Raw genomic sequence first — 16,972 nt, 5'->3', positions numbered from 1 at the left:
AGTTCAGTTCTAGTTCAGTTCTAGTTCAGTTCTAGTTCAGTTCTAGTTCAGTTCTAGTTCAGTTCTAGTTCAGTTCTAGTTCAGTTCTAGTTCAGTTCTAGTTCAGTTCTAGTTCAGTTCTAGTTCAGTTCTAGTTCAGTTCTAGTTCAGTTCTAGTTCAGTTCTAGTTCAGTTCTAGTTCAGTTCTAGTTCAGTTCTAGTTTAGTTCTAGTTCAGTTCTAGTTCAGTTCTAGTTCAGTTCTAGTTCAGTTCTAGTTCAGTTCTAGTTCAGTAGTTCAGTTCTAGTTCAGTTCTAGTTCAGTTCTAGTTCAGTTCTAGTTCAGTTCTAGTTCAGTTCTAGTTCAGTTCTAGTTCAGTTCTAGTTCAGTTCTAGTTCAGTTCTAGTTCAGTTCTAGTTCAGTTATAGTTCAGTTCTAGTTCAGTTCTAGTTCAGTTCTAGTTCAGTTCTAGTACAGTTCTAGTTCAGTTCTAGTTCAGTTCTGGTTCAGTTCTAGTTCAGTTCTAGTTCAGTTCTAGTTCAGTTCTAGTTCAGTTCTAGTTCAGTTCTAGTTCAGTTCTAGTTCTAGTTCAGTTCTAGTTCAGTTCTAGTTCAGTTCTAGTTCAGTTCTAGTTCAGTTCTAGTTCAGTTCTAGTTCAGTTCTAGTTCAGTTCTAGTTCAGTTCTAGTTCAGTTCTAGTTCAGTTCTAGTTCAGTTCTAGTTCAGTTCTAGTTCAGTTCTAGTTCAGTTCTAGTTCAGTTCTAGTTCAGTTCTAGTTCAGTTCTAGTTCAGTTCTAGTTCAGTTCTAGTTCAGTTCTAGTTCAGTTCTAGTTCAGTTCTAGTTCAGTTCTAGTTCAGTTCTAGTTCAGTTCTAGTTCAGTTCTAGTTCAGTTCTAGTTCAGTTCTAGTTCAGTTCTAGTTCAGTTCTAGTTCAGTTCTAGTTCAGTTCTAGTTCAGTTCTAGTTCAGTTCTAGTTCAGTTCTAGTTCAGTTCTAGTTCAGTTCTAGTTCAGTTTTAGTTCAGTTCTAGTTCTTTTAGTTCCGATTTAAACACATTATAGTATGTTTTTATTATTGTTCGAAATTCCTGAAAGTAGATTTTTAAATATTACTAAAAATATAGCGTTTTGAATAATACCCCTAAAATCATGCTTTGGTTTATAAGAAATCATATTTTCAAAGACAACAATTTTATTTTAATATTATTTATTACAATATTTTTTATTAGTATATGTCTTTAATAAAGAGAAACCTAACAATTTAAATTGTTTACAAAGTAAAGAGCACAGCAATGAATTGGAAAGAAAAAAAACTCTTTTTTTTAATTTTTTGTTTTAGAAAATTATTTGTTACACTTGAAAGGGAAAATTAAAATTGTTGATGAAAGAAAAGTTAGAAAAATTAAAAGAAAAACTGGTTAAAACAATAAAACAACTAAAAAAAAAAGTTTTGTATAACAAAAGTTAATCACACCATTAATACTGTAATTAAAAATGAAAAAAAAAATTATAGAAAAAACTAAACCAGATTGTTAATAGCAAAAGCAAAATGGAAACAAAAAATATGAGAAATGAGTGATTTTGATGTATTTTGTTTAAAAGAAATGTATGTCTTATCTTGAAAATACAACATTATATTTAATTGTTTTATTTATTTAGTTACAAAAGAGTGTTTAAGAATAAGATGGTTGTAAGATGATCTTGTTAACAAATTCGTCAAATATGATCTGGCTCAGAGTTTGACAGGTTTAGTCGTGAGAATTGAAGTTTTTTTTAGGTAGAGTTTGACGTTTAGGCTATCAGTTGCTGAGGTAGTAAAGTAACCTGTTATAAATTCGCCTTGATATTTATAACAGCAATATTGTTATCTTGAATTGTTAATAATATTATTGTGTTTTTGTTTTTTTGCTAAAAAGAGTGTAATTTTTTTTTAGAGAGCAATTTTTATTTTTGAGATTTTGTTTGTTTTTATAATTTTGTTTTTTTTTTTTTGGGTTTTCTATTTTTTTAGAAATATAGATTAAAGGAAAAAGGCAGAGGAGGTCTTTTGCCTAAAAAAATTTAAATATATTTTGTTAATTATTTTTATGTTATGCTTCTCCTCTGCTTTATGTTGTTATTATTGTTATAGCTGCTGATTTTTTTTCGCTTGACTCTTCAGCAGATTTTTTTTTGCGCTAGACATGATTTAGTTTGTAGAAAACTTTCGAAACGAACACGTTAAAATTATGGCAAAATAAAGAAGAAAATTTATATAAAAAAATTATGATTTTTTTGTTTGCTAAAATAAATTTAATTATAATTTAAACGAAATTAAATATTAATGTTGTTGTTTATAAAGTTAAAGTTAGTTTTAAAGGCAATTAAGAAGGAAAAAAGAAAATTTTATAAAAATATTTTAAAAAAAGTAAAGAAAAAATTATCATTTACACAAGAATCTCAATAAAATAATATCAATAAAAAATAATAATTAAATAAAAATTTATAAAATTCAAAATCACTCGAAAGCAAATAAATTAAAAATTATATTTAAATAATAAAATAAAATTAAAAATTATATTTAAATAATAAAATAAAATTAAAAAAATATTAAAAAGAAAACTGCAATAAATAAATCAAAATTTATTAAAAATATGAAATGAAAAAATTTTAAAAAAATTAATGTTTATATTGAAAAATAATATAAAAAAATTACCTAAACTCCATGAGAATTAAACAAAATCGATCGAAATAAGTGCAAAATCAAGTAAAATAAAACTTTGGTATATGTGATGAAAAAAAATTGAAATTTTTATAAGAAATTTCTCAAAACCGATCAAATTTACATAAAATTGAACGAACAACAACAAATGGAAAGTGAATTCAAATAATAAAAATTAAAACAAAAATATAAAAGAAGAAAATCTCTTAAAAAATCCGAATTATTAAAAAAAAATTAATCGGTCGAAATTGAAAAAAATATTAAAATATTATTACACAAAAAATCGATCGAAATTGTAAAAAAAATATCTAAAATCGATCGAAATTATAAAAATAAATAAATTGAATTAAAATAATAATAAAAAAATACAAAATAATGCCAAAGATTTGAATATTTAAGAACTGATTAAATTACGTTTAAAATTTTAATATAAAAATTTAGCAAAAATAAAAAGATCAAATGAAATAAAAAACAAATCATCAATCAAAAATTATCATAAATATTATTATAAATTAATAACAAAATAACTAAAAGTGAAAAAAAATTATTTAAAAAAAAATTAAAAAGCTAAGAAATTAAAAAGAAACCAACGATCGATCGAGCAAATAAATAAAAATATAAAAAAAGAACACAATTTCTTAAAGATTTCAAAATTCAGTCAAATAAAAATATCTATAATTTCTTACTTTAAAAATAAATTTTCTAAAAAATTTATAAAAAATATACGATCATAAAAAACTTTAAAATTCGTTTAAAATTCGATCGAACTTATCAATTGGTGAAATTAAAAAAAAAAGTATAAAAAGATAAAAATCTTATAAATTTAAAGCTAATAATTAAAATTAAAAAAAAAAATGATTTAAAAATCATAATAAAATGTAAGATAGATCGTTTTGCAAGCATAGACTCTGGGTGTTTTTCATTAAGAGCGCTGCATTTTCTTTTTGAAATTTCTCGCACAAGAAAGAAGCTGGTTTTGCAATACTTTCTGAAATTGAAACCTCAGTAGACCAGGCTATAGATAGACCAGTCTATAGATTGACAAGTCTATAGATTGACAAGTCTACAGATTGACAAGTCTATAGATTGACAAGTCTATAGATTGACAAGTCTATAGATTGACAAGTCTATAGATTGACAAGTCTATAGATTGACAAGTCTATAGATTGATCTATAGGCCAGTTCATAGATTAATCTTTAGACAAGTCCAGAGATTGATCTACAGGCCAGTCCATAGATTGATCTACAAACCAGTCTATATATTGATCAATAGGTCAATAAATTGTTCTAAAGGACAACGTATTGATCAATCTATAGATTAATCTATAGGTCAGTTTATTGCACAGTCCATAGATTAATCTGAAGATATATTGCTCTGTCTACAGACTAATCTATAGATTGAACACCAGACCAGTCTATAGACCAATATTAAGATTGATTTATGGATCAGTCGATATATTGATATATAGACTTAATCAACAGGCCTTCTTATGGATTGATCTACGAAGCAGTCCACATATAAATCGATTGACTAGTCTATATATTGATCTGCTTACTAGCTTATTGACAGATCTACAGACCAGTCTGTAGACAAATCTATAGATTGATCCATAAACTAGTCTATGGATCAGTCTATATATTAATCTAAAGGAGAGTCTATTGATCAATCTATAGTATGATCTATAGACAAGACTATTGACCAGTCTATAGGTTAATCTACAGACCAGTTTATCGATCAGTCTATAAATTGATCTATTGATCAGTCTATAAATTGATCTATAGACCAGTCTATTGGTCAGTACACAGAACATTATTGGTCAGCCTATAGATTGAACAATACACAAATCTCTAGATTGATTTGTGGAACAAGCTTTTCATTTATCTACAGACCTATAGATTGATATGTAGACCAGTCTATATATTGATCTATAAACCAGCATAAGATTGATTTAGATTGTCCAGTTTATAGATCGATCTATAGAGCAGTCTATGGATTGATCTATAGACTATAGACTGATCTATAGACCAGACTATACACTGATCTATAGACCAGACTATAGATTGATCTATAGAGCAGTCTATAGATTGATCTATAGAGCAGTCTATAGATTGATCTATAGACCAGAATATAGATTGACATATAGAGCACTCTATAGATTGATCTATAGACCAGTCTATAGATTGATCTGTATAGCAGTCTATAGATTTATAGATTGGTCTATAGAGCACTCTATAGATTAATATATATAACAGTCCATAGATTGATCTATAGACCAGTTTATACATTGATCGACCAGTTTTCAAAAAACAAAAGGCATCGCTTTTAATGAAGAACCTTTTAATACACCGAAATTTCTAAACCCTTCTCTATTAGGAAACTAAGACATAAAGAGTCCATAAGCTTAAACTATAGTGTAGAAAAAGATCGATTCTATTAGAGCTTCATTAAAGTACCATGACGGCACTACAGTCATCTAAATAGTATGAAGGTCAATGAGTTTAAACTATAATATTTTTGCGGAACTATGTCCGGTGCAACAATTATACCTCGAAATTATCGGGGTCACTCGAAAATCTTTCGCAATGACACCAATTATCTCTAGTCTATACAATAGTAAATCAGTCTGTCCAAAATAAATTTCTGTGCCGTTTTAACGGTGTCCGTCCTTCCCTGACCAACTACGGTCCATGTCTAACAATCCCAATTTCGAATAAACATTTTCACTTGAACATCAGGAAGGAATTAGAGATCTATTGATCTGCTGTGAGAATCGAAATACAATGGATATATGCCCCTGTATTGGAATAACATTTTCAAACCAATTTGTTTCTACTTATAGTTGTTAACTGAAACATTTTGAGTTTATCATACAAATATCCAGACAAATATAGGTGGGGTAATCATTAGTTCCAAACCTTTTTAGAAGCACTCATATTAAAGTCACATGGGAAAGAGGTAGAGCGTTATGCTTGCTCTCTTACCCTTTAGCTTACGATAGGCATGATTTGTAATCGAGGAGTTTTTTAGTCGAGTTCTTTGTACCGATCGGCAAACTAATTAGTAAGATCTTAAGTTACGTGGAGAAGGGTTTAGCTAATTTGTTTGAAACTAAATAAATTTTATGTTCAAATTAATAACAAAATTGTGATCAATAGCCATCAAATCGAAAAAAAGCAATTAATAATGACATTATCATAATAAAACTGATAACATTTTAACGAATATTCAAATTAAATCAAAATAATAAACTCAATAAAACGACCAAAGAAATAAATATATAAAAAAAACTAATTAAAATTACTAACGAATTTAATAAAAATTATAATAAAAAAACAAAAATGTTATTATCAATATTGAAAAAAATTAAAAACGAATTGATTTATAGTGAGTTTTTATCTTTAAAACTAAAAATAAAAAGCTTAAACTAAACAGCTGCTGTGTATGAGAATAAAAAACTAAAATGAATAAATTTTTTTAAAATTTATAATATTTTTTATTTTTCTTAATTTTTCTTTTGCTATTTTCAAATCTATTTTTAACAGTTTTAATACTTACGTGTTCTTTTTTTTTTTGTTGTTAAATAGAATTAATTAATTTTCAAAAAATATAACAAATAAATTAACAAAAAATTACTCTTATATACAAGAAAAAAAAAAATAATAAATAAATAATATAGAATAAAAAAAGTGATAACAATAGATAATAATTTTGCAAGGTTTTTTTATCAGCGCAATATGTTTATATAAAAAAAAAATAAAAATAAAAATGAATTGACAAAAAAAAATATTTTATTTAAATAAATAATAATAACAATAATACTGCTCAACTACAAAAATGCTTAAAGCTTTCTTACTAATTGTTGTTGCTATTTGCCTGTTTGTTTAATAAATTTAAATAAATTTCTTACGCAAATATAAATTTAAATCAAAACTATGTTTGCTTCAACAAATTCTATAAAAAGACGTCCCAAGAATACTTCATCAGCAACAGTCTCCAAAGATGAAACGTCTGGTTCTAGTGCTGCTAGGAAAGCTCGAGCTTTGCTGCATAGGAATTGGTGGAAAGAATGTAGGTTTGGGTTTGTGGTGTTAAACAAATTCTTGATTGATTTTCTTAAAATTATTTTAAGAGAAAGTTGTTTGTTCTATTTTAGGGGGTCTTTAGACCAAGGGGGTTTTATGAAGTGCTGCTAACACTAAAAATAAAAAAAAAATCTGTAATATTTTAAAGCTTTTTTAAACAAATTATTGATATTAAGACAAATTTTGTCAGTAGAACACTTTTTATAACATAAATACTACTAGTGGCTTGTGGACCCCAGGTGCAACTAATCATTAATTAATTCCTTCCTTTATTTTTTACTTAAATGTCAATAAAACTTAAACAATATGTCAATAAAACAATATGTCAATAAAACTTAAACAATATGGTTTAAATTTCCTTTATTCGTTAAGTTAAATAAAGATTTGCGGCATTTGCCCCTGGGGTCCCTCGACCTCTTTACTACCCCCTACATTTGGTAATTTGTAAACTAAGTTAATTCTCTAAAATATTTTATCTTTCTAACACGGAAATAAATTTTTTAAATAAAACTTCTTTTTTATTAAATTTTAGTTTGGGGAACCTGTACTCCTCCTCCTTTACCCCATAAAAGCTCCTTGAGTTTTAAAAATGTTGTTGCTACACTCTATTTTTTAAATGTTTTTTTTTAAGTATTTTGCCTAAAATTTATTATTAATAGTTCCAATCTTCACATTATTCACATGTTTATTGACCTGGTAAATTATAGACCCGGTAGGAAATCAACGATATTATGGTACAAATATCGTCCTAAAACTTTTGAAAAGTTTATAAAAGAAAAATACATATCTAAACAAAGCATGTATTCTATAAAATGTCTTGATAGAAATTTTTTCATGAAAATATGATTTTTCCGAAATTTTTTCTGTGGAGATATGGCTTGACATAAATTTTTTCTGTGAAAAATGTTTTGACATAACATTTTTTTATGAAAAATTTTTTGACATAAATTTTTCTATGAAAAATGTTTTGACATAAATTTTTCTACAGAAAAACTATCTTGACATAAATTTTTCTATAGAAAAACTCTCTGGACAGAAATTTTTCTATAGAAAAACTGTCTGGTCAGAAATTTTTCTATAGAAAAACTCTCTGGACAGAAATTTTTCTATAGAAAAACTCTCTGAACAGAAATTTTTCTATAGAAAAACTCTCTGGACAGAACATTTTTCTATAGAAAAACTGCCTGGACAGATATTTGTTTATAGAAAATCTCTCTGGACAGAAATTTTTCTATAGAAAAACTGTCTAGACAGAAATTTTTCTATAGAAAAACTGTCTAGACAGAAATTTTTCTATAGAAAAACTGTCTAGACAGGAATTTTTCTATAGAAAAACTGTCTAGACAGGAATTTTTCTATAGAAAAACTGTCTAGACAAGAATTTTTCTATAGAAAAACTGTCTAGACAGAAAATTTTCTATAGAAAAACTGTCTAGACAGAAAATTTTCTATAGAAAAACTGTCTTGACAGAAAATTTTCTATAGAAAAACTGTGTTGACAGAAATTTTTCTATAGAAAAACTGTCTTGACAGAAATTTTTCTATAGAAAAACTGTCTTGACAGAAATTTTTCTATAGAAAAACTGTCTTGACAGAAATTTTTCTATAGAAAAACTGTCTTGACAGAAATTTTTCTATAGAAAAACTGTCTTGACAGAAATTTTTCTATAGAAAAACTGTCTTGACAGACATTTTTCTATAGAAAAACTGTCTTGACAGAAATTTTTCTATGGAAAAACTGTCTTGACATAAATTTTTCTATGGAAAAACTGTCTTGACATAAATTTTTCTATAGAAAAACTGTCTTGACATAAATTTTTCTATATTAAAACTCTCTGGACAGAAATTGTTCTATAGAAAAACTCTCTGGAGAGAAATTTGCTTTAGAAAAAGTATTTTAAGAGAAATTTTTTATAAATATTTTTTTTTTTTGACTTTTTTTCAAAAATTTCCTCTTAGGTCTTTTTTCAAAAATCTTAGCAAATTTTGTTTGTCAGTTTTTGTTATATTTTATGTTGAGGTTATTTTTAAAAATATATTTTATTTATTCATTTTCATCACTACTGTCAACCTAGACACTGTATGCTAAATAATTTTGTTGTTGTTGTTGTTCTGACAAATCATAAAAATAAATATTTTTTTTAAACATTTAATAGTTTCTGCTTTTTGTTTTTATATTTTGGTCTAAATTTCATTGTTTTTGGTAGCAAACACGTTTCAAGTAAAATGATTAATATTTTTCTTTAATTTTTAAAAATTTATCTGTTATTTTACTGGTCAATTTTTTTCTAAATAAAGATCATATTTGAAGTTTTTGTTTTTGAAATCTTTTTTTGTAAAAAATTATAAAGTTAATTAAGTAGCAGAAGAAAATAATTAATGAGGCCTTAAGATGTTTTGGAAGTTTAATTGTTAAAAACAAAAAAATGAAAGGAAACGAAAACAGTTGTTTACTTTTTATAGAAAAACTTAATTTTTAGTTGTACCAGTAAAATATTGTAATAGCAACTGAATATGTTATCAATATTAGCATTCTCCTGATAACGTAACAGATGCTTAACTAACAGCTTATTCTCACTGTGCTTATTTTAAAAACAAAATCTCTAAATGTTTCTCCTATAACTTTAGTTAATATATGCTGCCAGAAAAGTTGTTCACAGCAACCGAAAGAAGTTATTAAGGAAACTGAATAGTTCTTAATTAAAACACATGGTTGTTATATGTAATACCATGGAACCATTATTCATTGGTTATGTTTTAAAAAGCTCTAGATAGAACTTCTCTAACTTTAGTTAATATTTGCTACCACAAAATTTTGTCACAGCAACTAAATGAAGTTTTAAGGAAACTGAATCATTCTCAGTTTAACCATATTGGTTTTTATAATACTATGGAATCATTATTCTTTGGTTATGTTTAAAAAGCTCAAGCCAGTACTTTTCCAACTTTTGCAAATAGTTGCTGCAACAAATATTTGTTACAGCAAACAAAAGAAGTTATTAAAGGTACAAAATCCTTGTTAACTTAACAATTTTGATTGTTTTAATAATATGGAACCATTTTTCTTTTGTATATGTTAGAAAAGCTCTAGATAGTACTACTACAACTTTAGTAAATAGTTGCTGCAACATAAATTTGTAACAGCAACTAAAGGAAGGTATTAAAGGAACTTAATCCTTGTTAACTTAACAATATTGGTTATTTTAATAGCATGGAACCACTTTTATTTGTATATGTTGAAAAAGCTCTAGATAGTTCTTCTACAACTTAAGTAAATAGTTGTTGCAACAAAAATTTATAAGAGCAACCGAAATAAGGTATTAGAGGCAATTGAATCCTTCTGAAATTAACTATATTTTATAATTATATTGACAAGGAACCAGTTTTCTTTGTTTATGTTTAAAAAGTTGTAAATTTGTTTTCTCTGTGTACTTAAAAGCTTTAGCAAATGGTTGCTTCAATAAACATTTGAAAAAGCTGTGAAACCTAAACGTTCCCCTGATAATGAAATTGATTGTCACAACAAGCTACCTGTTCTCTAGGTGTAGTTTTAAAAAGCTTTTAGTACTTCTACTCTAGGTAGATTAAAGCTTTATCATGGTAATATCAAGGAAATTGAAAAATTTTAAATAATAATTGAAATATATCATTTTCGAATAAACTTAATTGTTTTCAAAAAAGCTCTGGATTTTTTCTCTAAGTACTTGAAAGCTTTAACAAATTGTCGCCAACATTACACATTTGTAACAGCAACTAAAAAATAGTATTAAGTAATGAAATTGATTGACACAACAAACAATATGTTCTAACGTAGTATTTATAAAAAGCTCAAAGCTTTTCTTCATTATGTACCTAATGTTTCTTCATATTAAAACTGCAAGTTGTTTGTATAAGAACTATTTAGTGACAGCAACTAAAGGAAGTTAAATTTAAAAGTTTTTTTTTCACTGTGTAGTGGTTTTAAAAAGCTATTTTCTGTTCTCTCACTCTCTCGGTACTAGCTAAAGCATTAAACAAATTAATCTGTTTGCAAATGTACACAATCTTTAATGATTTAATTAAATTGATTTGAGTCATGCATACATTTCTACAACAACAAATACATAAATATGAACTTTATCTCCATAGGGAATTGTTTATTAAAATTATATGACTCTTATTGGCATTTTGATTTAAATTAATTACCACTTCAATGAACTCGGTATTTTTAATCATATATTTTTTAAAGGCAAATTCCCCTTAAAGTGATAATAAAAAAAGCAAATTAACAGCTTAAGTATCAATACCAAACAATCAATATGATTGTAATAGAAAAACTGTTTAAATTAAATAGGAAAAAGTTGAAAAGCTTTTAAGGTTTATTTGTGTTTTTTTATTTGTTCTTAAAAAATCCAAATCTCTAACAACAATTCTAGTAATATTAAGAAGCTTATCAGTTTTTTGGCAAAGCACTAGCATAACAATAACTTAGAAACGGGCAAAAAAAAAAAAAAAAACAAATAAACAAATAAAAGCTTTCGTTTTTTGACAATTTTTTTTTTCTTTAGCTTTAGATAAAATAACAAATTAGTTTATTATTTTGTCCAAAAAGAAAGAAAGAAGCGAAAAATAAACGACACACATTTATTTATTGAATCATTTAACATTTCAATACCAGTCTCTACACGAGTCAAGTCCAGCAACTTTGGACAAGAAAAAATAATAAAATTTAAATACAATATTTAAATCTAAACTGCAACAACAATAATACAATAGCCGCCGTCATTAACTTATAATAAAAAAAAAAAAACAAAATTTACAATGCAAAATCTAAACTAAAAAATTTAACAATAAAATTTTAACTTTAAGCGCCTTTCGTTAAAAAAATGCATTTACCAGCGAAATAGTTTACTCTCAACCGTGTTAATGGAAACACTAAATATCAAAATAGTTTTAGTTAAACAGTTAACCAATGTTAAAGAAAATTGTAAAGCTTTTTTTAAAATTCAGCAGGTTTTTAAAATTTAAAGAACATGGAGAAAAAAATTAATAAAATTTTAATTTCTTCCCCACTTGTAGATTCCTGTGTAACGGGCAATAAATCACCTAGAGCTTCCAGCATTTACTCTAAAACTTTGCCATTTCAACAGAAACTATCACCGGCTGAGCAGCAATATGAATCGTATGTTAAGGCTACTGTGGCGGCCAATGCTAAGTCACCAGTGGAGGAATTACTTTCACCACCTACACCACCACCACGACGTCATACCTTAACGGCAAAATTATCTTTAACCAGTCCACCCACTGCCCTAACCTCGACCGATAGCGCTCAATCGCCTGGTTCAGATAAGGTTTTATCTAGTTCTTTGTCTTCGCCGATTAAGGAGGCTGGTGTAGCAGCGGCGGCCGCAGCAGCAGCTGCTGCTGCTACTTCTACAGATGCCCAAACTTTGTTCAATATACGCCAGCAAATGGCCTTGAGTTTGAAGCGAATGAAGGATTTAGAGGAGCAGGTTAAAACTATACCGGATTTACAGGTAAGCTTAAGCATACTTTAATATAAAGAAAGCTTTGAAAGTTAAAATAGTGTAAACAGAAACTTAAGGCTTTTTGAAAGCTTATTAGGAGTGAAGTTTTTGAAAAAGTGTCATTCAACCATTTCGGAAGTTTATACTTTTTAGTTTAAGCTAAGCTTTTAAGCATCCCTTAGATAAATTAAAGCTTAGAAAAGCAACGATAAAGCTTTATTGTACAAAAGAGGAAGAAAAAAGGGGGACACCCAAAAGCTTTTGCCTCTCAATTCAAACTCAGCTATTTAGCATCCACTTCAAAAAGTTTTAATTCTTTAATCAAGCTAAGCTTTTAACTATCCAAAGCCATTAATTCCTAATCCAAGTTAAGCTTTTAAGCATTAATATCATACTTTAATCAAATTAAAGCTAACGAAGGGAATAATACGGATTTAACGTATAGTAGACGGAGAAGAAAAGAGAAATTCAAAAGTTTTATATCTAAAACAAAACTTTTAAGCATTAAGCTTAGAAAGCACGAATAAATGATATATTATCAAGATTCCGTTGATAGTAAGACTTTAAAGTATTCATTCATTCATTCTTTAAAGAAATTAAAGCTCATAAAGGGAATAATAAGGATTCAGCGTATAGTAGACGGAGAAATATAGAGGAATTCAAAACTTTTAAGCATTTAGCTTAGAAAGCTCTAATAACACATTTATATATTACAAAGATTTTGTTGATAATTAAGCTTAAGCATATGATAAAGTCCGGTTGCTATCAATTCAAACTAAGCTTTAAAGCTTTCATTTCATTAATTTTGATAATAAAGCTTTAGCATAGGACAAAGAGCTGAAGAAACGCTTTTAGGAACTAGCAATTCAAACTAGGCTTAAAGCTTTTATTTCATCAATTTTGAAAATAAAGCTTAAGCATAATAAAGAACTGACAAGAATCTTTATATAGACTTTACTACAGTTAAATCGATATAGAATCCAATTATTGCCTATTTGATCCAAAATTTCTAATTCCTTCCTTTTCTTCCTTACAGAGTGAACTCTCCCAACTGCGCGAAGAGAAACAACGCCTACAACAGACTGTCAAAAGCAAAGAGGAAGAACTACAAAAGGCCAAAGAAGCCACACGTTTCTCTTCCTCACCTAGTCCAGTACTTAGTCCGAAAATAACATCACCCGTACAATTTCAACCGCAAAGAGTAAGTCCTATTTCTTTAGAAAGTATGGGCGCTAGAATGCAATCGAATAACAAAAAATCACCCATATTAAAGCGGGATGTAGCGACCATGTGCAGCAAACAAACTACACGGGATATAGCCGTAGGAAGTCCCATACCGGTACAAAAAACCCAACGAGATGTAGGCTGTAATGCTGCGGTAACGAAAAATATTACGGAGAATTTATATACTAAAACCGAAGTAGAGGAACGTATCAGATTGTCCATACACCAGCATGAAGAGGAAAAGAAATTGGCGAGATTAAAAGATCTAATATCCGTGGGCACCCAGATGTATGTTCCGAAAAAAGACACTAAAGATAGTGGGGCTCAAACTAAAGCCGAGAAGCCGGTACAAAAACACAATGTCAGCGTAATGGCCCAACCGACAACACGTGAAAGTTTTACTAACTGCAAACCAGACGTAAAGACGGTGGGCTGTTCAAATGATCGCGTGTCAGATGTATTGTGTGAGAAATGTTTAGTCACGAAACGTACTGTTGCATGCGCTACCGAAGATGAAACGAAAGGGGAAACAGCCAAAACAGTCTCTCTTAAGTTATTGGACATGCCGGCTCGTAGTAATACTTTCAGTTTGGGTGATAATGAAAAGTTGAATATAGCGAAGAAGACTATAGGAACCCAATATACACCCATAGTACAGCATTCGGCAGGAAGTCAAACAACATCTATACAGCAGCACACGGTGGGGCTGCAGTTTTCACCACAACAGCAAAACACCAGCACACAATTTGAGCTGTACACTGTGGCGAGACAGACGGATACTAGGGATTTGATAAGACTGTGTACTTCCCAAACTAATACAGAAGAAATAGCACCACCCACCCCCGTAAAGGAGGAAAAACCTGAACCTGTTAAACCGGTTCTACACACAAAGGGTTGTAATACCGAGATTAAGAATTTCAAAGATCATGGTGTCAATACCCAGCCGCCCGTCACTACCAACTCCACTTCCTGCAATACCGAGGAAATACACAAACGTGATATAGCCTGTGGCGATATAGTCAAGCCCCATATTTCAATAGCTTGTGCCGATAATTACTGTGATTCTTGCAAAGATGCCATTAAAAATTTAGCTAAAGATTTCTCGAAAGTGCTGGCCAGTCCGCTACCCACAAGAGCTGCCGAATCAAAAATACCACGTCCCAAAAATCTGCCCAGTCCTAGTCCGGTGAGAAGGCAATTCTCGCGCCAGAACACCTATACAGTGACACCCTCTCCAACACCCAGTCCAGTGTCGGAAAAGAAAAATATGGCAAGGTAAGTTCCACTATATATAGTGAAGTCACTCTACTAGTTTTAGTGGCGACAACAACCTTTTGAATTGGGTGCTAGTGCGAGTGGTGAATAGAGGTGACTAGCACAATTACTCACTGACCTAGTCTATACAAAATATATAAATATTCAATTATTCCGGTTGGTTAGAGTCATGGCAGAGTTTCCGAGTGTTGCGTTATTGGAATTATTTAAGGGATTTAGAAAACGCCCAGGTATTTCCCTTGTTTTCCAGAGACTAAACTTTTCATTAAGACAATTGTCACTAAAATGGATGTAACTGTTTGTGATCGGTAAGGATCAAAGATTTAAGGAAAGAAGATCGATAGATAAAGCTTTTTATAAAGCTTTGTTTAATTAAATTTCGGGCAATTCCTGAAAAAAGATCCTGCTGCATAGGGATTTGAAACTAAGAGTTCATGAAACTGTTGTGGACTTGATAGCATTTATCCAATTAAAACTCAGATCAGTTTGATGTAAAGAAGCTTTTTTATCCGCCTTTTACTTTGGTTTTGATAAGAAAGTACTTTGCTTTAAATTTTATTTTGCAAACTTCCCTTCTTTAGCCAACCACATCTATACCCTGGCAATCACTTGTACTGCGCAGCTGCAGTAAAAAGTTTAGCTCCCGTAAACAGCAAAGGAACCCCAACTAGGAAAGCAAAACAATAGCTATGACCTTCGCAGTAAAGTTTTTGTTGGCTTTCGAAAGCTTTGCAACATAAAGCGTATATTTCTCAAAAACATAATATTTTCATATAATTTTTGCAACAATAAGTTCTAGTCCTTAAAAGCGAATCAAATTTCCTTTAAAAATAAAAAAATCTGCAAAAACAAACTCTAATGTTTTGGAGTCTCAGCAGTTTTACTTGCTATCCTTTGATAGTAAGTGGCTGCTCGGCCTTGGTGTTCACGTAAATACTTTAATTTTAATAAAATAATCAAACTACATTTTCTTTTTTCCCCTCAGTTCCTTGCAAGAAAAATCCTCCTCCTCGTCAGCAGCATTTCATCAATTGGAATCGTCAGGTGAATCTCAAAGTTTTATAACCGAGCCAGTAACTTTAAGTGCTATAACCACACAAAAACCCAAAACAACCACCGCCGCAACAACAGCAGCAGAGGAAAAATTAGCCTCATCATCGAATAGCTCCCCAGAGGGTTCGCCACAACGTAAATCCCTGTATGACCTCAGTAAATTGGGTGATAATGAGCTCATAGTTAGAGAAGAGAAACGTGTAAGCATTAGCTGGTCTAGAGACAATTCACCAGCTCCCACTCCATCAACAACCACAACAGCTAGTGCTAATCAAAAACCCTCTACCGAGGAGGATAAATTAAAGGCACAAGAAGAGCCCTCACTAGCAGCAGCTGCTGCAGTATGTGCCAAGGAAATTTCTCAAGGAGCACGCAAGAAAACTTTACCCTCACCCTTGAAATCTAGTCATGAAAGTAAGAATAAAACCGAAAACCCACAAAAAGAAGCAGAAGAAGAAACTGTACAGAAACCCTTACCCTCCAAGGCTTTGTTACAAAAAATCGCCATGAAAGAAACAGAGCCTAGGAAGAAGTAAGTTTTAAAATCTCTTAAAATAATACCTTTATTAAATGTTTCCTCCTTTTTAGAATCACTCCCCCTAAAGATATGTTAGCCGCTTTGAAAGCCATCAACAATTCTTTGTTGAAAAAATTGGGCTCCAAACCCATTTCATCTTTGAGTTTAAAGAGCTCCAAACAAACCATACAACAGGAATGGTTCCGCTTATCCAGCTCTGAGAATGCCGATCCCCATGAAGTTGAAGATTATTTGGATTGTTTTGAAGATTATCGGTGCCATTATTAGAATACTGTGTTAATATGTGGATGCCAATGTGAGTAGACTTATTATATCATAAATATTTTAGTTTAGTTCAATTCTAGATCAGTTATAGTTTAGTTCTAAGAGTTAATTTAGTTTTTATTCAGTTCTAGTTAGTTCTAGTTCAGTTCTAGTTCAGTTCTAGTTCAGTTCTAGTTCAGTTCTAGTTCAGTTCTAGTTCAGTTCTAGTTCAGTTCTAGTTCAGTCTAGTTCAGTTCTAGTTCAGTTCTAGTTCAGTTCTAGTTCAGTTCTAGTCAGTTCTAGTTCATTTCGTTCTAGTTTCAGTTTCTAGTTCAGTTATAGTTCCGTTCTAGTTCAGTTCTAGTTCAGTTTC

The 16,972-nt window shown here is 29.6% G+C and overlaps 1 protein-coding gene across 1 annotated transcript in view; it reads left to right on the top strand.

Annotated features, from left to right (window-relative positions):
* Positions 1-16,972, top strand: part of LOC119606139 (KN motif and ankyrin repeat domain-containing protein 1) — a 59,234-nt gene that overhangs the window by 39,298 nt on the left and 2,964 nt on the right. Inside the window, 6 exon segments of the mRNA XM_037959537.1 lie at positions 11,818-12,275; positions 13,303-14,765; positions 15,751-16,350; positions 16,407-16,600; positions 16,603-16,638; positions 16,641-16,651. Coding sequence (XP_037815465.1) covers positions 11,818-12,275; positions 13,303-14,765; positions 15,751-16,350; positions 16,407-16,600; positions 16,603-16,638; positions 16,641-16,651 — 2,762 coding nt within the window.

Source organism: Lucilia sericata, unplaced genomic scaffold (assembly GCF_015586225.1).
Source record: "Lucilia sericata isolate MDLA Ls3-8-SP2 unplaced genomic scaffold, ASM1558622v1 Contig000555F_arrow, whole genome shotgun sequence".
Lineage (NCBI taxonomy): Eukaryota > Metazoa > Arthropoda > Insecta > Diptera > Calliphoridae > Lucilia > Lucilia sericata.
The sequence above is the reverse complement of the archived record's forward strand: the minus strand, read 5'-3'. Positions and strand labels throughout refer to the sequence as shown.